This window comes from Diorhabda carinulata, chromosome 9, assembly GCF_026250575.1.
Source record: "Diorhabda carinulata isolate Delta chromosome 9, icDioCari1.1, whole genome shotgun sequence".
Taxonomy (NCBI): Eukaryota; Metazoa; Arthropoda; class Insecta; order Coleoptera; family Chrysomelidae; genus Diorhabda; species Diorhabda carinulata.
Window position 1 is genome coordinate 20,256,733 of NC_079468.1, and position 25,520 is coordinate 20,282,252.

The following is a 25,520-nucleotide window of genomic DNA, read 5'->3' on the forward strand; positions in this document are numbered from 1 at the left end:
GTAATTGGATATGGTTTTACTGTTTTTCAAAAAATTCTCCATTAATATCAATATACTTTTGCATGCGTTTGCACCAATTATTGTCGTATTTTTTCCATTCCGATTGAGGTACCTCCAAAACATGTGCTTTGAACGCATTTCTTTTATTTATTTTTGATCTTCGGGATTAAGAAGATATCATTGGGTGCCAAACAAGGTCGGTACCATCCTCCGTACTCATCATTTCGATGATTCGACTGTTCAAAAATATTTCAACTGATGTGTCAGATCTCGCATTTGTCGTGGTGGAGAATGATTCGTCTTCAGCGATTGGTTTCCCTGATTTTTTCGAACATATCTGACAAACAAATTCTAGCGTAAAATACAGAATTGACAGTTCTATGCTGCTCTAATGGAACGGTGACGACATGTCCAGTTATTCCGAAAAAACCGGCGACAATTTGCATCGTGCGCGAACAACTTTTGTTGGATTTGACTCGTCTTACAAGACACATACAGTCGAGTCTTGTTTAGCTTCTGGTTCATTTGCATAGAGCCATGATACGTCCTCTGTCACCATATTATAGATATCTTTAAAAGAATTTTTTGCAGCATTACTTTGCACCAATCGACACTAACTATTTTTGAGCGGTATCCAACGTGAACAATTCTTTTCGACAGCCAAATGTTGCAATATCAGTTTACGCACAGTATCGATGTGCAAAACAGCCGATTTTGAACGACCCTCACGATATTTATCCTGTAACGAAGTGCGACCACGATTGAATTTGCAAAACCAGCGAAATATGCTAGCTCGAGATGGTGTTTTATGACCAAAAGTCGAAGGGAATTTATCGGCACGCTGCTGTTGTTTCAAGTATCTTCTTTTTCTTCCTCTTTCAATAGGACCAGGTCTTGTTCAATCATGTACATTTGGCCCTCTTCCTGGATCTTCCTGAGAAGCTGAACTCCAGCTCTCGTACCACTTCTTTGGAGGTCTGCCTACAGGTCTGCGTGTGTTCGTTCTCTGAGTTTTGGCCCACTTTGTCCATCTGCATTCTTTCTACATGATCGCTCCTGACCCATCTCACCACATCCTGAACGCCCAATTCTTCTCTTATGTCATCACTCCTTAATCGGTCCCTGAGGGTGATTCCCTTGATGGTTCGCAGTATTTTCATCTCTGTGTTGACGTAACATGTCATAACACCGTTAAAAATGTAAAACTCGATGATGGCAATGTCAAATTTGACATATTCACATCAGTGTTGTCATATCTTAAAAATTAAGTAGCAACCCTCGAATGAACGCATTGGAGATAGAGTGAGAGAGAGTAATTGTTTGATAGTTTGTATTAAGTCGAGTGAGTTCGTTCGATTCAATTCATTTTACAGGTTTGGTAAGCATCGATCAACGTTCACCGGGACCCTCGGAGTACCTTCGGGGCAAGGTAGAAGGAAATGCGGATGATCAGTCAGCACAAAGCCCCAAACAAAAAAATAGACTAAAAAAACATTTCTGGGCGAACGGGACTAGTGTCCCATCTAATAATTCAAAAATATCGAAACAGACTATGGATGACAGTGTAGTGAGTAGTAGTTCTTCGGTATGTGTTTCCGCCGAAAGTGAGGAAATCGCGAGGAGACGCGCTTTTACCCATTACGATTGTCAATCATTGACTACAAATTTAAATTACGCCGTTAGATTGAGGAAGAACCTGTTAGCCAAAAGGAGGAATACAGGTGAGTCTTACGGATATTAATCGCTAACTCTTATTACACTAATTCACAAAGAAAACTGTTTTTTTTTTCATATTTGTATTTTCAATGTTTCGATATTAATTCGTTTCAAATACATACCATTTATACGTTTACCTTATTCTTTAGAAAGTTTTCTTTAGTTTGGATTATCAGTAATTTAATGAGCCATTAAATTTAACGACATTACACAAAAATTCATAATCAAATAACTTTTATCTGAATTTAATAATTAGTCCAGTTATCTTAGGCCAAATTAGGTGAATATATCAGGAAATCGAGCTTAACAATAAAAATAAAACTAAGTTTTACGAAAGTTAAATCTGTTAAGCCAAAAATAATTAGATTTCTCCCTAGAATTGCAACTTACACGCAATAAAAATGGCACTAAATCGATAAAATTGCAAGTGCGAGATCTTGCATGAAACAATCAGTTGAACTTCATCTGCGCATGCTTTTGATCAAGAAATATTGCGTCTTGCATTGTATTGCACGTTATCTTGCAAAAAAGTTTAAAAAGGTAACAGAACAGCCAATTTCTCGAAAACTTGCCCAGCGGGAAATTCAGTAACATGGCATTTAATTAGCATTTTATTTTTCTCTTATTGTTTTATTTTGTCTACTCATATTGCTTTGTGACCTGTGAGAATGTGTGCACCAATTTTGCGCACACTTTTGGAACGTTAAAATTTCCTTTTGCCGCACACATTCTTGTCGAACACGATTACCGACTTTTTCGATATTTTCGTCCGTTTTTGACATATGCGATCTGAACGTGATTCATCTTAAACCACTCAAAAACATTCATTGATATATAATTGTTTCAAAAATCAATGAATTATAAGTTTCATGAAAAATTTCACAATAATTTGTTGCTAAACAAAAAATGAGTCCCTATACAAAAGAAAGCCACGGCTACACTGATTTGTTTAATGCTAGACAACTACCACACCTCGTATAAATAAATATTATAACAATAATGAAACGAAAAGTGATGGATCTGGGATATACTTTAAACTTTAAACGAGGAGGTAGTCTAAAGGTGATATCAGACGGTTCACTTTTCGGTTCATTCGGATGTGAATGTTCTCTTTTTTTTCATTCCACGCTCACAAGGTACACACAAAATGACACAAAAATGAATTTTATGCGCTTATTTCCTCGAATATGTCGTCAAACGAATTCGAGTGAACGTTCTCTTCGTGTTCATACGATTTTTCGTTCATTCGGAGTGCGAGTGATTGATGCCGAATGCCGAAATCCAACATCGCTGGATTGGTTCACTAATAAATAATAAGGTGATCAATGAATTTATTAGGCATTCGGCATCAATCACTCGCACTCCGAATGAACGAAAAATCGTATGAACACGAAGAGAACGTTCACTTGAATTAGTTTGACGACATAAAGTTCATTTTTTTGTCATTTTGTGTGTGTTTTGTGAGCGTGGAATGAAAAAAAGAGAGGACATTCACTTGAGTGATCATTCATCCGAATGAACCGAAAAGTGAACCGTCTGGTATCAACTTAAAGTCGAAAAGCGAAATTTCCATCCCGGCGAGAGAAAAAACATTCAAAACTTTTTTTGTTTACTGCTAGATTACTTTCAATTATCAATTTCAAGGCTGCTATTTTGTAATAAATTGGTGAAAATCGAGGTTATGATTTTTAGAGAAAATAATGGCACGTTGATATGTGTAAACATGTGATTTTTTTTTAAAAATCCTTTGAATGTCTTGATAAAAAAAAATTTATTTACTTTTTACACATTTTTTGTTCTGCATGCTGCACCAACAATTATAAAATTTTTGGTGAAGCTTTAATCGAAACAATATTGTTTTAAAACGAATAGCTACAGGTGCTTCAGCTGCTTCTGTGATGGTCCGTTCTTCCACGCCGGATGGAGAAAACGAGGACGATTGTGGAGATGGTCAACGAAACGATCTAGTGGAAAATTGCCCGTTTTTCAGAAACGAAATCGGAGGAGAAGAAGAAAGAATAGTCAGTCTATCAAGGTATTGTTCACAAAGGAATTTATTAAAAATAAAGCTTGAATTATAAGTTGACTACATTATAGATTTAATTTAAACTTTGTAAAATTGTTTTTCGAAAATTTTGACTTATATGAATGCCCCGGCTGGCATTTTCATATCCGACCTCTACAGAGTTTGGTGATGTACTAATTGCGGGCCCCCCGTTTCCAAGCTCAAACATCGTGTACCTTATCGATGCTGATTTATGTAGCAAGCTCTGGGACTAATTCGATGTTGAGGGTTACGCTTTTGCTAAGAGAGAACTTGGACATATCCAAATTTTTCGAGCCTAAAGAGTCTTCTGTCTTCTCACAAGATGTTATCATAAAACTATTAGCACAAGCCCCTGATGAACGTTTATTGCAATTAAAGTAACTTTTCCCATTTCATAAAAACCTTACTTGGATATTCAATAATTTCAAGCTGTTTTGGCAATAGAAGTAGCCGGTACTTGTCGAGGTGATGAACTATGTGAACTGCTGCTTTCTGATGTGTTAAAAAAAGATGATATAATTGTGATTATGGTTCCCTCTATGGATACAAAAAATTTTAATATCAATATTCGTAATAATGGTCAACCTCTTCGAATACATCCGGGAAATGTGGACCAGCGATATTCAATCTACAACATAGGAACTCAAATGTCCTAATTTAACTACTACGTGAACTAAACAACGCTAGAGGACTATCCAACAGACCAGTGACGTAGCGTGCTTTGGAGGGGCCCTGTATCAAAATTTGTTGGGGGGCCCAAATGAAGGGTATAATTTTCTCACAAAAGAATCAAAAATGCTTGCATTAAATTGATTATAAGTTATCGCGACCTCTTAGAAATTGAGCTAGCCAAACACTTTTCTTGCCTTTTTTTCGGCAAATTGATTTATTAAATCATCTATAGCTCATGACGATTTCAGTTTTTCTAACAAGTCTGGAAGCCATTCCTGCCCCATCGAAGTCCTTAGATAATTTTTTATCAGTTTTAATTTTGAAAAACTCCTTTCAGCTGTTGCTGTTACTACCTCTGGAAAACTTGTGCAAAGTGATTGAATTTTATCAGCCATAATTCCATGAGTTCCTTAATGGAAAGAATTTTTTGGATTTCAAATTTTTAGCATGTTTTCAGAGCAATTAATTGTAATTGTAATACAGATTAACTTAGATGTCTTTTCTGTATTTAGCCGACAGTTTTCCGGAAGCATTTTTTATGACTTCGTTCGAAGAAGATAGGAGTTTCTCCGATTGTAATACTTTAACATATTACTCAGGTCACAAAGACTCTGAAATCTTTGTTTAGTTTGAGAAATTAATATATCTAAACAGCAATAGTATACATTGACTTTGAAATATAATTCCGGGTCTGAAATTCTCTCATCTTGTGATAACTCATCAAAAAAACTCTTCGTTATCTTTCGTCTTTTATTTTTAAAAACAGTTGTTACTTTCCACTCTTTTGCTCAATCTCTGTACTCATTCAGCATCTCATTGAATGAATTTTGATTTCTAATTTCGCTCAGTCTATTCAAAAGATTACTTAGTAAAATACTAGCTTTCTGTAAATCATTATTTTCATGCTGTAAAGCTTTAGAAACAGGATTAAGAAAAATCTATAGTTTGTGTACGGCATTTAGCATTGAAAAGGCTTAGCGGGTTAAAAGTATTTACAAGATAACACACTTGGATTCGCAGTGATTAACCCGGGAAAAAAGTGAAGTAAAAACTGTATAGGCACGTATGACAGTTTTTTTTATATATTTTTCCCGGGAAACACGAGATTAAGTGACATTGGGGATAACATTTTACCAATTTTTGTTTACACACATTAGGGGTCTCTGTATCCCGAGGGCCCAATATCATTGATGCGGTTGATACGGCGGTGGCTACGCTCCTGCAACAGATTTCACAAAAGAGAAGATAACTATCATCAACAATAACCAATCCGAAACAAGTGGAAGCTAGGGAAAATCGTATTAAAGCCTGGAATTTTATTTATTGCACAAATTTAGTAGCTCCCAAACTGTCAAATTAACTCATAGATTCTTGTAATTCTGATTGATGATTGCACTCATACTGAATACACTGTTCACACTACCACTACACCAACACTGTCTGAGGCGCTCTTTAATAACCAAGTAATCGTCTTCAGCGATTAGTAAGCTGTTCACCTTAAGTCTCTGGAGACGACAATTTGGTTGCGTCAGACAGTGTAATTGTGAGTGTCGGTGTAGTGGTTGTGTAAACAGTATGTTTAATATGAATATCATCAATCACCATATTTTTTTTTTTGTAGATTACAGAATGGACAAAACCGAAAACCTCTTCATCGTCCTCCTTTGGCGTATGGCGTGGCTGTTTTAGAATTTCCTTCTGGCGAAACTCACTGGAGACATTCGACTTGTCCTTACCAAAGGTTTCCTAGACCAATAGAAAATGTTGATCAAGGTGCGCTGTATTATAGGAAATTCTTCGTCGGACAAGGTGAGATAGTCTTTTATTAACACGATTCTCTTAGTTTCACCTGTATGTTTGAATGTTTAACTAAATTTTGAATGCTAAGAAGAAACGAAAGCTTGAGATTAATAGAATGTTTAGAACTATATTAAAAAATTTAAATTGCACCTTAGAATTAATAATTAAGGGAGTTCCAGCTTCTGCTTCTTGATTATGATTTAATACATCGTTTATAATTTTACGGTTTTGATCTGTTGAAAATTTCGTCAGAGATTATACCAACGATACCAAGTGCTCGAATTAAATTCAAAAATGAGCTCTCTCTCCATTTACTAAGTACTTGGATTGGCTTGGACACCAACGTTTGAGTTATGGCTCAACACATATTTTTAGCCTTGATCAAGATCAAATAAAAGATCGAAACGCTGGCATTTAAAAAAAACTCTTGGACTTGAGTCCTCAACAAGCAACGCCATTCGAAATGTATGATAATTTTTCTACCAATCGGTACCTGCTCATACAATTGAAAAATTTGGTTAGGACATCCTCAAAATTATTAGAAAAAGAACCACGCGGTTTTTACGATTATAGATTTGACAATCAAAGCGTGGTTTCTCTTCGTTATCATCGATACGAACCACGTCTATATTGAGCGACTAGGACGAGCTAGTCGTTAGAGCTGTGCCAAATAAATGTTCCTCAACCAAATCTGCATATGGGAGGAGTTGATCATCAATATTGGTTAATGGGAAACTATACAAATCAGGCAAAAATAGTACTGGTCAATATTTGACCATGAGAAAGCTTTTTTCAAAGTGGGTGTAACTTTTACTCACAGTCGATCAAAAACAACAACGTATTGATGAGGGCAGTGTTTGGTCATGTTTACACCTAATAAATCAGATTTTTTGCGTCGATATGCGACAATGGATGAAATGAGATCATCATCTGCAGCCGGTGAACCATGTCCGAAGCGTCCAAAGGCACCACAGTCAACTGGGTAGGTTATGGCTATCTCCAAAAGGGTGAAACAATTAATAGCGAATACTACATAGAGTTCTTGAGTCGTTTTAACCCTTAAACAGGAACACCGGTCTTTTTAGCATGGCTTATTTTTATTTCGCTCCAGTAGAGCTCGCACTGTTTTACTGTTGGGCTTGAGGTTCTAGAAGAGTCTCTGTGTGTTTTTAGTCGAAGTAGAAAGTGCGTATTTTTTCGAATTCACCAACCTCCGCGGTCATAGTGCACGATTTTCAAAGATGAACAGTGTCTCACAAGCCGGTATTTTTGTTAAGGTAAGTGATTATGCCGGTCTCTCATACCAATAAAACAAAAGTTGAGAGATAAAAGCTCATTTTGGCTTTTTGATTCTGCCGTGCATTTACAAGTCGTCCAGAGAATCTCTAAAATCCCTGTTTTCAACTCATCTTTGGTTAAATTGAACGAATTACACTTCGAATTGCTTCCTCATCCACCGTATAGCCCATATCTGGCCTACAGTAACTACTGATCTCAAAAAAATGCTCGCCGTTAAGAAATTCATCTCAAATGAAGAAGCCTGAAGCCTATTTTGAAGCAAAAGACAAATCCTCCTACGAGTGCGGCATCGAGAAGTTAGAGAAGCGTTGGAATGATGATTGTATTGCTCATTAATAAATAAACTACATTTTTTTAATGTCTATTTTCCACCTAACGTCTATCGTATCTAAATTATTGATATTGAAGTAACTAAATATTCACGCATTCCCTTATCCGTCGTATCAAATAGTGGATTCAATGGCGGTATGCTAATATATTCGAAACGTTGTATCTAAAATTCAAATTCACGGCATGCGGTCGGTTGGCATGAATGGATTTGGTCTATGGTTCGCAGTTACTTACCTACTTAAAATGCTCGCGTCAAACACGTCTGGCGTTCGTATTTATTCTGCATACCAATTAGGAGTATTTATATTTTCTAAGAAAAATAAAAACCTCGAGTATGATAATATTATAATAACTGTGTCCGCAAACATGGAATGAGTCATTTTTCTACAGAAATGCAAATAAATATAGTTTGAATAAACTGAAAACTTTGTTCCATATTTATTGTACATCGAGCGCTTTATTCTATATTCCTCGTACATCGAGCGCTATGTTCCATATTTCTCGTACATCGAGCGCTTTTTTTCCTATTACTCGTACATCGAGCGTTATGTTCCATATTTCTCGTACATCGAGCGCTTTGTTCCCTATTACTCGTATATCGAGCGCTATGTTCCATATTTCTCGTACATCGAGCGTTATGTTCCATATTTATCGTACATCGAGCGCTTTTTTTCCTATTACTCGTACATCGAGCGCTTTGTTCCATATTTCTCGTACATCGAGCGTTATGTTCCATATTTATCGTACATCGAGCGCTTTGTTCCCTATTTCTCGTACATCGAGCGCTTTGTTCCATATTTCTCGTACATCGAGCGTTATGTTCCATATTTCTCGTACATCGAGCGCTTTGTTCCCTATTACTCGTACATCAAGCGCTATGTTCCATATTTCTTGTACATCGAGCGCTTTGTTCCATATTTGCCCTAGTATTTTTCATACATTAATGTTTCAAACTTATTTTAATAATTACTTTTAACTCTTTAACTAAGTTATTAAATAGAATAATATTATAGGTTATGTTTGAGTAATATAATAATTCTATTGGTGAATAGTGATAAAGAGTACAGTTTCTGTACACATCGTCTAACTCATGTTTCATTTCTATACTTAACGATGGTGGTATTTGAAATTGCGTTGTTGTCAGCTCTAATTCCTCTCGTTTCGTGACATCTCGAAATATATAGAGTGCCCCTCCTGTACTCAAACTTCTGCCAATACTATTTGTTATCGTGGAATCGAAGAACGAAGTATTAAGATACTAATTCATATATTAGGTGGAAAAATAGATGAAATTAACTATCGATTATTGTGCGAAACATTTAAAACACCAACAAAAATTATTTGCCAGGAAATAACGCTCTCTTTATAAAAAATACTGAAAGAGGAAGGCCCTAGTATAATCTCTGGATTATCATTATTATGCAAATGCAGAAACGGAATGTATGAAATAAATGAGGATAGCAAGAAACCTGAATCCTTCCCCTACAACTGACGAATTTGTTTATAACGATTTTAATTCATATGTGTCTTCTTGAAAATGATTTTTCTGAACTTCTCTTTCAAATTTTTGTCTTAAAGAAAATATCTCGGTGCGTCGCAGTATTTATAACCATAAAATCAAACCGGAACTCGAATTGCAAATTGAAATGATGTCTATACATCAAATTTAACTTTGGTCTGATAGTTATTTTAAGCACAACCATCTGGAACATTTAGGAAATCTATTTTGATGAAATTGTATAAACATACACGACTGTAAATGTCGAAAGTTTATCCATTCACATTAACGAACATCCCACCGATTAATAAAAAAGTTATTTTATTTTATATCGCATGCGATATGGAAAAACAAATAAAATCGCTTCAATATTTTAGTATAAATATTATACAGCGTGTCGCGCTCAAGCTACTCATTTTTTTGAGTCTTATTTTTTGATATACTGTTGCGGAGGTCCTAAAAAAGACCTAACTAAGTGCCATCGATGAGGATTGATCTGGGCTAACAGCAGGAATACTCAAAGATTGCGTACGGCCAAGATAGAGTACAGCTGGAAGTTAGCGAAGATCGTATAAAACTTGTTATGTTTGACAAGAGTGTGACAAGGCCTGACCCTTTCCTCAGCAGAATGTGGCAAGATAAGAAAACCTAAACCTATACCAACCTATTTTTATTTAACAACATTTGTGGGCAAAAAATCTCAGGCGTCACCCCTGCAATCGCAAATCACTAGCGAAAAAACTGAAGAGGAAATTGTATTTTTCTTAGTAAAATTTTAAAGCTATCAACATTATCTTAAAAATTATATAAAATAAGTGTGGTAATGTTTCTTGTTCTCACAGTTCAACAATATCTTATGATCGTTAACCACCCATTTCATGCCTGTTTCTAATAGTGCTAATTAGGGGTAACTGACCGTTATAAAAGGTTTTCCACCCGACTAACCACTATCAGTAAGCTAACAAACGTCAACTGATATACATCTCCGGTAACAACAAAAAAGGATCCTATCTGAAAACGGACACAACAAGTGATAAAGCTGCTCAAGCGATCACCCTATTGCGACAAGGCCAGTGTCAGCAGGAAGTGGCGAGTGAGCTGAACAGGAGTCAGTCTGCTGCTTCAAGATTTTACTGTCGTTACCATTTTCTTGCATATCCGAGAGATATAGCCGATTCAGTGTCAGCCCATTGCTGACTGCTGTCTAACAAGATCTCAGAGAAACGCGAGGAGTGACTGTGAGTGGTTGGACAGTCAGAAGAAGACTAAGACAGCTACCTTGAGCCGAAAAGCCCGCAAACTAGCACCAGCCCACCGAGCATCCCGTCTACTATGTGCCAGAGGACACGTTAATTGGACTGACAAACAATGGGATTCCGTTTTCTTCTTAGACGAAAGCAGAGTGATCAGCATGGTGGTCATAAGAGAGGATGATTCTACAGAAGACCTTCCCGCAGTGTTGTATAAATGAAAACGTGGCTTTTGGAGAAGGTTTTTGGATAGTTTCGACAGGAATACAACGAAGAAATGTTAGGAGATCAAGTCGTTCCCTACTCCAATATTTATAAGATGATTGCAGAATTCAAAATAGCAAAATGCACTTTTGATTATATTTCGAATACCAGTAACACTTAGAGAGAAACGTTTCTTATAGAATGAATTTTCTACAAAAAAGATTTCTTGCCCTTTTGCCGTAAAATTAGTCGTTTTCTCAGAAAACGCGACTGAAAGCCGGGATCTAAGATTGCCTTTTCATTTTCCCACCAATATAGAATTATTGCAATTCAGAAAAACAAAATTATTTTAAAATCATCGTAGAAAGCATCAAAGTACAATGTGTTTGTCAAGACCTCCAGTTTATTTTCCAACCAATGTTTTTTGGAAACCCTACCGCAAAACTGTTTTAACTGACTTTCCCGAGGTTTCCCTGATACCTTCCCTGATGCAATTTTTAATCAAGTTATTTTTATAATTTTCAATTAAGCACAAGTACGCAATTCCTACTTGCCGGAGACATAAAAAATTGAGTTTCACGATCCCCTATTTTCTTGTCTTATATATTGTATTTTCTCTAAATAATTCTGCAGGATGGTCTCAACGAATTAAGCTCAAAACTCGAAAACAAAAGAAGTTATAGTGTGTATAAAGTAACTTGTAATGATTATAACGCTGTTAAACATAAGACAGACATCTCAGTATTCAGAAAATAGATTAAAAGGTCACCAATACGATAGAAAAAATAAAACTACATTAACAAACCATAATATATCTAAAAATCTATTTTTTGTGGTTAAAAAAAATTTTTCTCGGATTTTTGAAATCAATTTTGAATCAAAGGAGACCTAAGTTCAGACGATTTATGAAAAAAACATATCAAAAGGTCTAAGAAGTGAAAATTTTAAGTAAGTTGTAGTGTTTTAAGTAAATTTTGGAATTCTACGTAGAATACATTTGTTGGACTAAGAAAAATTTCGTTCGACAAAGAATTCGAACCTCCGATCTCTGTGCTGGAAATTAAGCACTTCAACAACCTTACTAACTATACCGTAATGGTTCGGTACAAGTTTCGACGAGATGTAGGTATATAAGCAGCGAAGCCATTATACGAGGGTAGCATCAATTGAAAAATAGGCGGGATGTTAATATGGTCAAACGAGTCATACGAAAAATATACTTACAATATGGTGGGGAAATATTTCGGAATGGAACCAATTTTCTATCAAATTAGATCTAAAATCGAGACTATTTATCAATCGTATTCATATTTCTTATTTTTTTTTTTTCTCTTTTAACTAATTCATAACCACAACTTAATCATAAAAAAGAAATATTCTATTTAAAACTAAATTACTTGTTAATTCGAATAAATAAATAGAGTGAATTTCCAGAATTATCATTTAAATAATTATTTCGAAACGTTCGCTCTACAAAAACAACTTTGATTTATTTACTACAGAATTCTACAAATTCCAGTTTCTAAATTCGTGTCAGTGTCTCAAGAATAATTTAACAAATCCAGGTAGCGAAAAATAAACTACTCGTTTGGAACCTTGACAGAAACGTAGAGACGAGATGCCGTTGATTTATATGAAAATAACTTTTACTTGACATAGTATCAATGTCAATGTCTTCGTGCACATTAAGCATCACATATCAATAACATTCCACAGCCGGAGGAGAATATTTTTTTAACACTATTCAATAATTTTATTTCTCGAGAAATTTGATTCGATTATTGTTACGTAAATATGTATACAGTATGTGACAACGTGTTTGTATCATTAATTTTAATACCGATTTCTATGATCATTGTTACATTAATGGAAATTTTCATAAAACATCTATTTTCTTGTGGAAAAATAATAATTTTGGTGAAAAAAAGTTAGAAAGAATTTTCGTTAATAAGTTTCTCATCCCTGATTTAGTCTACGGTTGTGGTATAACGTTTCAAGCTTCTAGAATTCGTCTAAATTATCTGGAAGATGTGTTAAATTATCTAGTCGTCCACCGATCGTATCATTCGGCGAAAAATTATGAGGCTGAGCAGACCAGGGAAGAAAAGTGACGGTACAGTCTTCCCAAAAACGTATTATACTCCTACCTCCTATTGAAAAATGGATTTTGATAGTCCCTGAAGATACAGGAGTGCAACGAGTTTTAGCAAATTGGCAAACCAGCTACGTTTAGTTTGCCGTCAATTAAGACCAAAGTTGATCTGTCACCAGAACGGTTAATGCATAGCTATCTACTTAGGAACACGGAGCACAATCTTCATCTACCTACTTCATGTTAAAAATTAGTTAAAGGCTCATAACTGTACCATGCTAAAAACATGCGCAATCATTAGCCAATTGAAATCAAATCTATAACATCTTTGCTCGCATTTCACAAGGCATATTTAGGGCAAAGTTCAAAAAACTTATTTTCAAAGGAAATTTAATACTCTACAAAAAAGGTTTCTTAACATTTTCAATTTAATTCACTCCTTTCAAAGTTATTCGACGTTTTTTTCGCGTTACACATAATTTTTTCCATTTGTGTGAAAAATGTATGACTTGAATATTGAAAATCACCTTTTTTTTTTGTTGAATCACTAATTTTTTTATAAAATCATAGTTTATCAATGTATTATTTTACTTTTTAAAAATAAACAAGAAATCGATAAAATTATAGAATAAAAATACCCCAAATTTTTAATAGAAAACAACGACATCAACGTTTATCCTGTCCAAAAAGGGGCCCAAATATTAAAATAAGAAGTTATTTCTAAGAATAAATCACAACAACTTCTCAAACCTGTACTTTATAGGCAACAGGCCTACGAGGTCTGTCTGTTTCCAAGCAACAAGCTTTTGGAATACGTTATGAAATTTGTTCGAACATTATCAATGTCTTTTTGGGTTATTGTGTCCTCCTTTCTTGCTACGATACTGGAGAACCCAGTGTTTATAGCTGATCCATCATTCCCACTTCTTTTGAAAAGTCTATAATGTAGGATGGCTTTAATTGCCTTCGTCTTCAATTTCAAGCGCTCCCAGTTGTGGTGTTCTGGAGTTCCTTACTGTTTCACACTTCGAGAAAATGTGGATAGAGATTTCGTCCTCTGTGCAACAAAATCTGCACGTCGCATTATCTGCTAAGTCTAGCGTCTTCAGGTATTTGTTGAGGCGAAAGTACCTCAATAGAACACCTGTTAGTATTCGTAGATTGTTCTTACTTAGATTGATACATTCAGCAGATCTACACTGGTTATATTTTCCCAGAAGAGTCTTTGTCTGTCTCGGCCCTTGTAGGTTGTCCCAATAATTGATTTTGCTCCTATCTACCTTCTTTTCCAGCAATTTTTCCATTGTTCTGTAGCTGATATCACAGAAAGGTTCGGGTCCCATGAAGGGGACCATAGCTCGTTTAATTTTTCAAGGCAATCCCAAACTAGTTTGGATGATATTAGAGATTAGAGCTCTAATAGCTGCTTGATGATGATCTCTTGTTTGCGATAGTTCCTCTCTACATTGAACTGAACACATTTTTCAATTGCATAAATTTCTGCTTGAAAAATGCTTGGTGCGCTGCCCAGCTTTTCAGAGTGTTTGGTTCTGGGGCCGTACACTCCTATTCCAGTTACGTCTTTTGTAAACAGATGATATATATGAGTGTCAAATATAAAAGGTTAAAAATATTAAGCTTCACATGCTTTATTTAATTAATATTTGTGGCTGAATTGAGCTTTATTTAATCAAAATATAATATTAGAAACAAAGATATATCCCCCTTAAATAATTGTTCAAGTTTGAAAAGTATTTGAGGTGTTCAAAGTATCTCAAAATTCAAATCAAATTATAACGCGAGATTGCGGATTCATCCACAAACAAATAACCAAGCATAGCGAAGGAAACAATGTAAAAACTTTGACAATAAATTTCTAACAAGAAGATAATCATGTGTAATTGAAATATACTTGAATATTTAAATGACGATTGCATTTTTCGAGTTAATGTTAGTTTAATCTTCATGATACGCCTATGATATTACATATCCGTTACCATTTCCTTTCAGAGCACCAGAACTGGTTTGGAATGGACGAACAGCTCGGACCTGTGGTCATATCCATAAAACGAGAAAAAGTTGTACATCCTGAGAATCAAATAACAACAACACTTATACAATATCAATATAGGTAAGATAAAATTTCGAGATGATTCATTGAGAACTTCTTTAAAACGGTCGATTCAATAAATTCATCTTGAAAAAATCTTTTTTTTTTTTTTCATAATGTGTTAACTAAGATTTTTCATTAAAGAATTCTACATTGTATAATTGTAATTTTATGTCACATAATCCTTTCTTGTAGATAAATCGTGTTGATTTTAGGTTTCTTCTGATTGAAAATTAGGTAAAAATTTTGACCTTTCGACCTATTTCGGTCATCAACCAAATAAGAATTGACGTTAACAATTTGCGTAATTATTTTAGTCAATAGATCATCCGCAACAAGGATATCGAGATAAAAATTTGTGTGACGCGAAAAAAGTTTGACATTTTGACAGTTTGTATAAACACATCAGCAAATGTAGATATACAATCTTATATTAAAAGTACAATAGGTTCCTTGTATACTTTTTTTATACCTTAACTACGTTTAGACACACTCTATTTTTTAATTTTTTTTAAATGGTATATTAGTTCATAAAAAAAATAAATTTAAATACCTAAATGACGCGCCAAAACGCATTTGTTGTCACATGACTGAGTGTGACGTAGAAAGTAAGTAAACAGCACTGAAAGATAATACAAATGTTTTAATATCGAAAGGTTTAATCAAAACATAACCTTCAAAGCTATCATCTTTATTACTACATTTTAATAAAGTTCAAGCAAATAAACGTGATAATGATGTTACTATAAGAAAGTCTAACTAGTAGTGCTTACGTATCTGCTTTTACTCCACGTATTTCAGCCGAAGTAAATAATTGATTATTATTAACAAAGAACGTAGCAACCATGAATGCATCTACCTTAGGTAAATTGTCCATTCTTGCTTCGATAAATCCTATTTCGGCCATCGTTTCAATTAGAATAGTCTTTGAAACTCTTACAAAAACACAAATCGGGCCAAACAACCAATTACCTCCACTCACAACAACAGAATGGCTTTTGAAAGGCGACACGCGACTACTATCAATTTAAAGAAACTATTACGTATTTCTTGTGGAGAAGACAATCGATCTTATGTTTGATTTCTATTAATAGAAGAAGATGTAGTAGAAAATATGTCTTGGATAAATCTTAGATTGGGTTACATGATGGAAGACTTCCACCGTTTCTACTTTACGTATCTCTATTGAAACAAATATGAATAATAAACAATCACCGCATTTAGTTTGAATAACCCTTATACTCTCTATTCAGTCAGAGGATGATAACTCTTTAGACAGTATAAAAAAAATAATAATAGTACATTGACTAAGCAATAAATATATAAACCACAAATCCAATATGAAAAGGCCTAGGAAGTAAAAAGTTGGAGAAAATGATCCAATTCTTTAGTTAACATTCAGGTAATTCATAGACAAAAAGATTCAATAATGTCTTATATTTTTTATAGGTTAGTTGTGAGGACATCAGAACTCCAAACTCTCCGAGGAGCCGTCTTAGAAGATGCTATTCCGAATATTAAATCTTCCAGTAATCCAAAAACTCTTAATACCAAAGAAGTACTCGAATATGTAGTTCCAGAAATTCAATTAAGTTGTTTGAAGCTCGGCATACAAAATCAACATGTCACAGAACAAATTTTGAAATTGGACGAGCAAGGTCTCACCAATCATTATAAGGTAAAAGGTTTTTAATTTAAATACATGGTAATACTTCAGTATAACACCCATTTTTTACCCTAAAGAAATTTCACATAAATAATGCACATGGAATGAGGGAGTGATTGACCAAATTTTGTTCCACAGTAACATCTACATTTGGAGGTATGGGAGTTCGAATTTAAGGTCTTTTACTGGGGGAAGGGGATGATGGTTGCCAATTTCGGGAGGGTTCTATACAGAAAAAGAGGTTTGCTTAGCTGATGAAAATTCGAGAAACCAATAAGGTGCTTCATGGAGTTATATAACACTGAAATGAGGCTATGGATAATAAGGTGTGGGCATGCAAAGGTACCAGTCCAACCTAAGCTATCTTAACTTAACCTCATCTAATCAAATCTAGCTCAGATTATAGCTGTCTCCTCCCTGGAACCAACAAGATTTAACGTTCTTCTTGACCACATTATGTGTCAAAGACGATGTTTTTAAGAGGGATAAGGACATATTTATGTCGGATTGTGAGTTGTAAGTGCCTCCCTCATTTAAGACCACCCACTACCACTCCCCAGACCTAGGAGGTGCTGTTATCTCGGAGTAAAAATTAGGATAGACCTAAAAAACTTCAGTTTCCTATATATCCACTATTTTTCTAGTTTCTGCATGATCAAATTCACACTCTCTATGTCATCAGGATCCAAGGTGGGTGTTATACTGAAGATAAGCCGAATACAGCGTGTATTGAAATATGATTTTAAAGGAAAAGTGATTAAATTACATTATGTAGTATTTTGACAAAAGTTTCTGAAACTGGTGTGTAAAAAATGATTGAATCAAACTATATTAACACTTCAAAGTGTTAGACCAGAAGAAGAACCAAAATAAAATGGGAGGTATTACCAAACAGATTATTCATCTTACAGTATTAAATTATAAGAGCATTGTTGAATGAATATGCTAAATTATTCTAATAACAATTAATTTTATTCAGGTGGGTATAATGTATTGTAAGGCCGATCAGAATACAGAAGAAGAAATGTACAATAACGAAGAAGCAGGTCCTGCCTTTTTGGAGTTTTTAGAAACAATTGGACAAACAGTGAGATTGAACGGATTCGATAAATACAAGGCTGGATTGGACAACAAAAGTGAGTTCATATTAATATTAAAATATTTTTAGACAAATAAAATGAATGCATGTTAAGAATGTAGGAAAATGGTCCTAGAAGTACTTCAACAAAGAAATCACAAAAATTTTGGAAAATAATATATTTATTTTTCAACATAATCTCCTTTTAACTTCATATAATTTTCCCATAATGTTCAATAAGTTTGAGACCCTTTTTATAGTAAGAAAATAGCCATCAACTGCCGACATCACCTCTCCATTGTTGGAAAATACCCGACTACCAAGATATTTTTCCAAGTCTGGGATCAGAAAATAATCCAAGCGGGCTAAATCTGGTCAATAGGGTGCATGAGGAAGCAATTTAAACTTTAATTCATTAATATTGGCTATTGCAATAACTGGTGTGAGCTGGTGCACATACTGTTTACATTACCACTACACCAACACTCACAATAACACTGTTTACCTTCAGTCTCTGAAGACGATAACTTGATTATCGAAACGCGCTTCAGACAGTGTAATTGTGTGAGTTGGTGTAGTGGTAGTGTAAACTTTGGCAGGATTCTGGTTATTACAATTTTTGCCAAGTACTGTATTAAGGTTGTTGTCTTGTCTTGATTGTTGAAATTTTGGGAAGTCAGTATTAGGTGTTTTATAGTGAGTTGTGTCTTGTATAGTTCACATTTTGGGGGTTCACTTTTAATAATTGAATAACTGTGGGTAAGCTTAATGTAGCTTATTCATAATCTAGTTAATTTAACATGGAGTGACCTTAATGATGGTTGACTGTGACCAGGGTTTCACTTCCAGTTTCACATCGTGTAGTTTTGATGTTTCCCAGGATTGCTTTTTTCTAGAAAATAAAATGCATTTGGTCTTCTCAGTTTAAAATTGCTGTACTGTGAATTTAGATCAGTTTTGCAGTTGTGTTAAAGTTCCTTGGATGTGATTTTGAATCGAATGGATGGAGCATATCACCATATCAACAGCATGCATATGATTTGCCTTTGACTAGTTTTCAGTGATGGTTTAATATATTATCGATAGCAATCACCAGTGTTGTAATCATGACAGATACTTGTGGAGATCTCTTCCCCGTTTTGTTATTGATTCCAATATGTAAATATGATAAATATACTTTTTTATTATATTGCAAGTTGATTTTGGCAGAGAACTGTTATTTTATTATTGTTTTCACAGCCGATTCGACAGGACTGTATTCAGTATACGCACAATACCAAGAATGTGAAATAATGTTCCATGTATCAACGATGCTTCCCTTTACACCAAATAATAGGCAACAGCTACTTAGGAAACGACACATTGGCAATGATATTGTGACCATCGTGTTCCAAGAACCTGGTGCTTTACCTTTCACTCCAAAAGGTATACGATCTCAATTCCAACATGTTTTTATAGTCGTACATGCTATAAATCCGTGTACGGAAAATACTCATTACAAGGTGAGTTCATTATTCATCCAAATAGGTCAGTATATAGGAGCACATTCGAAAAAATATGGTAGTTTATTAAAAATAAAATTAAATGAGACTAGTAGAATATAATATTAGCAGAATTAAATTCCGGCATATAGCAAAGATTTATTGTACGTTAACAATTTTTGAAAAGAAAAGTTGATCAAGGACACAAGGTATATTCAAATATATTTCTGTCTACCTTACAAGGTATTCTTGGTAATTATATTGTAATCGAGGTTGATTGGATTGTCCCATAAATCAAAGCACAATCCAACTTTTTCTAAATATTCAACTCCAATTTTAAATGCCTTTAATATGCGATTGTAGGTAGCGGTAAGCAGATCTAAAGACGTCGAAGTATTCGGTCCTCCTATAAAAGAAGGCGCCATATTTCCTAAGGGTAAAGTTTTTGCTGAATTCTTGCTTGCCAAAGTAGTGAACGCCGAAAACGCTGCTCATCGTTCAGAAAAATTCGTAACGATGGCAACGAGAACTCGTCAGGAATACCTCAAGGATCTAGTAATAAATTATTCCACATCGACTATTGTCGATACTGGACAAAAATTTTGTGAGTGTAATGATTTATTCGTAGGTATAAACATTTTAACAGCCATGATTTTGCTTTGGTGGTGGGAAAATGTAAAAACAATATCAATTTTTATATATTATTTCCCTTTTCACTTGCTCCTAGTGTAAATTCACCACTGCCTAGGTGTGAGAATCCCTAACAATAACTAACCATACATAAACTACTTCAATAGTTATTTTCTATGACAAAATTTTTTTATTGCTGAAATAATAATGAACATTTTATTTAATCACTTCATGATTTAAATATTGGATATGTTTTCTCACCATTCGTGCATGACAACCGCATTAATTTCTAACTTTGTCTTTAAGACAATTCGATTTATTTTGTTGTTTCTATTTTTTATTTATTTATTTTTGGATGCAACTTTGAGTTTGTGAATGTACAATTGCATGCATGAGATTTTATTTTATTATAATATTATGCTTGATTTTTGTATAACCAAATACCAACTACTAGTCAAGAAAAGGTCAAAAAATAGGAAAGCAAAAAATAGGAAAAAGTAGGAGGGAATCAATTCCAAGATATGGGCCTAAAAGGATTGCATGTAGTACCTATATAAATTTATTTAATTATTTCTTTCCTAGACTTTTTATATATGTTTATGTTTCAGAGAAGGACTGAAAGTAGTCGAATCGTCAAATTTTTATCTGCTTTCAAAAACTAATTTTAAAAGAGAAGAGATCTAAAATCAATACGATTTAGAAGCATATATACAGTTTTATAATATATTGAGGAAAAAATAAAAAATATTTATTCTTTATGATTTTTAAAGCAAGATTTTCTTCGTCGAAGTAATTGGACATCATTTTTATGTCCCACTACCGTTGTTATATTTTTCTCATCTCTTATATATCTCAGTGAAATATTTTACCTTGCTCCTCACTCAAATCATCAACATTTTCCTGGATATAATCCATATGGGAAGATCTTCAATAACAATAATTACAGGGTGCGGCAGCATAACTTCCTTTTTTAAAAAGTTCGCCATTTAGTCGGTAGATGTCGTAACGGAGTGCTAGTGGTCTCGTTCGAGAGGGGGGACTATAAAGTTTTGTCCCGGCACAGTTCAGTCGCCATCATGCGTTGGAACAGTGAGGAGCGTGCGTTTGCCGTTGAGGTTTACTTTTCGAGCGGATGTTCTGTGATCGCAACCCAGCGCGCCTTTCGGAATCGCTTTAATTTAGCCCCCTTGGCCCCTGTCCCGGACCGGAAATCAATTGTTACGTGGGTCACTACGTTCAGACAAACTGCAAGTGTGACAAGACGAAGAACTGGAGTCCCTCGGCCCATTAGATCACCGGAGAACATTGAGTTAGTTAGAACTTCAGTGTTGCGATCACCACGGCGTTCTGCGCGCAAACATGCGTCTGCCCTTGGACTTTCCGATCGTTTTGTGAGGAGAATACTTCATGATGATCTTCATTTTCATCCATACAAGATGGCAATTGTGCAGGAACTTTCTGAACGTGACTTCAATTCTCGGAGGAACGCGTGTGAGGTTTTTCTGGAAGTCGTTCCTGAGGACGCTATTGTTTTTTTTAGTGATGAAGCCCATTTTCATTTGTGTGGATCCGTAAACAAACAAAACATGCGCTACTGGGCTGATACCAATCCTCGACAATTGCATCAACGGCCTTTGCATTCACCTAAAGTCACAGTGTGGTGTGCAATTTACTCACGTGGAATTATTGGTCCCTGGTTCTTTGAGGAAAATGAAGTCACAGTGACAGTGAATTCGCACCGGTATGTAAACATGTTACAGGAATTTTTTTTCCCACGGCTAGATGAGTTGGACTTAGGGGACACTTGGTTCCAACAAGACGGAGCAACGGCACACACTTCAAGAACATCGATGGCTGTTTTGAGGGAACACTTCCCAGAGCGCCTTATCTCAATTAGGGGCGATTTGGAGTGGCCAGCCCGCTCTCCCGATTTGACCCCTTGTGATTATTTCCTATGGGGTTTTTTGAAATCCCGTGTGTATGTGAACCGTCCAAGGACCCTACAAGATTTGAAGACGAACATCCAGGAAGAAATTACCAACATAACGCCTGCTATGCTGGCAAGAGTCATGACAAACGCCAGAAATCGGTTTACTCAGTGTATGGAGAATGGGGGACGTCACCTAACTGATTTGATCTTCAAAACTCAGTAAAACAAAACTTTATGTATGTGCCTGTATTATAAAAAACGAATAAAAATTTTCTGATTCATACAATAAGTTTTATTAACTTTTGAAAAAAGGAAGTTATGCTGCCGCACCCTGTATTATATTGTAATTATTATTGTTACTTGAAAATTAACCTAGAAAAAAATTTCAGGTGATAATAAAGACCTTTTTTCATCTAAGGATAGAATTGAAACTCTTTGGTGATAAAAGATCACCTGTTTTGTTTTACACAAATATTTGGTTTGTCTCATATAACTAAAAAATCCAAACATTAAAATTAATATCAACATTATATTAAAACGAATAGATTTCTAACAATTTAAACCATAATACTCCTAACAAATAAGATAATAATGTATAAAAATATTAACTGTTAATCAACATTAATTGAAAAATCGAATTGCCTTAATGAGCTTTCTTTCACTTAATACTTTTTTATTGTTTTTAGCGATATTTAGCAGCAAAAAGAAAGAAAAAGTCCGTCCCCGGTTCATACCGGATTTATGCCAAAGAGGTGCCATTTTGTGGCAAGTATTATTAGATGATAGCGGACAAGGTCAGCAAATTGAGTGTTTTCTTGGTATCTCTTCGGATACATTCATTTTAATAGAAGAAACTTCGAGGCAGATCGTTTTTGTAACGCCTTGTAAATCTATTCTGGGATGGTCGCCACAAACGAATAGTTTGAGATTATATCATCATCAAGGAGAATGCATGACGATTCACATGAGGGACTCTCATGGCGACAGAGATGAACTTATGGAGATTATGGATAGATTGAAAGCAGTTACTTCTGGACATGTTGCACAGGAATTAACCATAAGGTAAGATAATATCTATAATACTGTATAGTATTTGTATATATGTATATGTCTAGCTGTAATTTTTGCTTTGATATCTTTAAGGTTTGAAATCCTCAATAGTTACCAAATCAAAAACGATTGCATTTAGAACGAAAAACTGTCAAGTTGAAGAAATTTTGATTGCACTTCTGTTTTTAACCTGTTAACCGGGGAGTTTTCTTTTTTAATTACTCAACATATAATAGGCGCATTCTTCCACTAGGACGTGTCAATAAGTCACACCCGGTGACCGACATTAATAATACTATTTTTTTTATTTATATGTAAAGAAAATATTTCAATTTTTGCGCTCAAGCTTATCAAACATGACTAGATTACAAAGTGATTATCCAATGGCAGCTGAAAGATATAAGGAAAAACTTGAAGCTTATAATTTAACATGTAAACCACTACTAAATATTTTTAATTTAGTTCTGTACTCTTGAAATAAATTGAGAAAGTAATTTTTCCCAAACCAGATTTGCAGTTGGAATGCACGGAGTATTAACACTGAGCTATCAGCGACATTGAATGAGTTGGTTAGGTCTTAACATACCATAGTTTTTGAAACAATTTTTAAACTGAAGTACCTTTTGAAACAACCTAAATTTGACTCAAACTTGTAAACATTATTGTGTGTTTAGATTTCTCAGCGTTTTAATGTTTAAAAATCAACTAAAAATAGGTATAGAAAATGAAAGTGATTTCTCTTCAACACCACTAGAAATTAGAGAAGCTGCTGAAGTTGCTTCATTAAATTGGTTGCGGGAAAAGTCAGTATTTACTATGTCATATGAATTTTAAACTGGTAACAACAATTATTAAGAATTATAAATAAATAACATTCTCTTGTGACATTAGATACCCAATATTTGTTAAAATAATATATAGATTTTCCAACAAATAACCTTCAACAAAAATATTCAGTAATCTTATATAAAGTATAGTATTCTACTCGCGTATAATGAATTATTATTCACTTGGCGATTTAAAGTAAGCTTCCTCCCGTGGATGAATACCTTTATTATACACTTGTGAATAGTAGACTATTGTCCTATTATGTAACAGTTGCTACTGCAATCTTTTTATTGGGTAGATTAGGATAGGTTATGGAAAACCAATTTTAATTCTAGTTTATATTGATTGTTGACACATTTTTTGTAAATCAGTTATTGCAAAATAATATTAGCACATGAAAATACATGGAATCAAATTTTGTCTATGTTTTTAGAAAGCTGAATAGCGATGGGTGAGTTTATTGAAAACATATTTAAGTTGGTTTCAAATTGTTGTGTTTGTAGAATTTTGGTTGAAAAAATTTTAGTGGAATGAAGTTTTAGGCTGCAAACGTTTACTGATAGTGAAACTAATGTTGCTTTTTTTATTTATTTAATGTCACTTTATTTAAATTCGAAACAAAAGATATTTTAACACTATGAGGATGATAGAAATCTCGATATCTTATAAAGTTTGATCAAACAAAATTAAATTTTATATAATTTCTTCTTTTTGTACAGTTCTCACCTCAAAGGTTGGCAATCTCATTAATTTGAGAATCATAACAATTCTTTAGTTTTAAAATATTGTTTTCCTCTATTGTTCATGTTTATCTAATAGTAGCGTTCTGATAATCGACTTTGAACCCAAACTATTTCCATTTTTCCCACTTTTACGAAGATGAAGCTACATTTGATGATGATGAGTGTTAAATTATAGTTGATTATAACGTGAACTTCATTTTGTATGTTTATTACGAATCGTCACATTTTTTTCAACACGCTTAAATTAGCTTCACCTGTATGTAGTTTGGGAGCTTGTTTGTTTGCTTGTTACTCTCCTTTATGGCTTACTACTGTTAGTATATCCCACCACTTTAATTACGTTCGTTAGCCGAGCTGTAAAAAACTGTAAACATGCTTTTCAAGCACATCAAACCAAAAAGTTAAAAATATTAAAAGCGTGGGGTGTTTTGTTCCATATTTCTCGAAAGTACCGATCTCGGTTCTATTTTCTGTGGTATAAGTTTGAGCGAACCTTCAAATTTTTAGTGATTATTTCCTTTGGTCTTCTAGATGCCAATGTTATTTGTTGTTTGCAGTATTAGTTAGGAGTCAGTGGGTGATTGTAGCCTTTGGAAATGGCTTTGGTTTCTCATGTGTCATATATACTACAAAATTGCTCTATGAAATAGCTTTGCTCAAATTTTCATGTGCAACAATAGAGAGAGAGAGAGAAATGCTTTATTGTCAAAAAATTGTTACAATTTGTAGACAAAAGCTTGTAAAAATTAAAAAACAAACATGGAAATAACTAAATAAAGATATAAATAAAATAAAATTTCAATTTAATTGAGAAGTAAAAATTTTCGTGTCTGCTCGGCTTCAATTCATAACAAACCACGCTAATTTGGCGTTTTTGAGATTGCAGAATCCATTTATCAAAGTCCTAGATACGGGCAATGCGTATTTGAATTGCAGTTTTGCTTTTTGAACTGTTATCGGCCAGTTAAGATAACCTAACCTAAGATTACGTGAACCTAACCTGTTCTAAAGTGAACTTAACTTGATCGAAATTAAAGTAAACGTAACCTAATCGAAGTTAAAGTAAACCTCACCTGACCTAATTGAACTTAATCAG

At 34.3% G+C, this 25,520-nt stretch overlaps 1 protein-coding gene across 10 annotated transcripts in view; it reads left to right on the forward strand.

Moving 5' to 3' along the window:
- The window catches only part of LOC130898311 (signal-induced proliferation-associated 1-like protein 1), a 92,630-nt gene that overhangs the window by 56,732 nt on the left and 10,378 nt on the right, over nucleotides 1–25,520 (forward strand). For 2 of the 10 annotated variants that reach the window (XM_057807518.1, XM_057807520.1), the window contains exons 4-12: nucleotides 1,374–1,721; nucleotides 3,595–3,751; nucleotides 6,057–6,244; nucleotides 14,919–15,039; nucleotides 16,468–16,696; nucleotides 17,664–17,820; nucleotides 19,002–19,264; nucleotides 19,607–19,847; nucleotides 22,490–22,865. In XM_057807518.1, the coding sequence (XP_057663501.1) occupies nucleotides 1,374–1,721; nucleotides 3,595–3,751; nucleotides 6,057–6,244; nucleotides 14,919–15,039; nucleotides 16,468–16,696; nucleotides 17,664–17,820; nucleotides 19,002–19,264; nucleotides 19,607–19,847; nucleotides 22,490–22,865 (2,080 nt within the window). Of the gene's footprint in view, nucleotides 1–1,373; nucleotides 1,722–3,588; nucleotides 3,752–6,056; nucleotides 6,245–14,918; nucleotides 15,040–16,467; nucleotides 16,697–17,663; nucleotides 17,821–19,001; nucleotides 19,265–19,606; nucleotides 19,872–22,489; nucleotides 22,866–24,114; nucleotides 24,133–25,520 lie in introns of all 10 variants that reach the window. The other 8 variants (XM_057807513.1, XM_057807514.1, XM_057807511.1 and 5 more) reach the window with 7 other exon arrangements.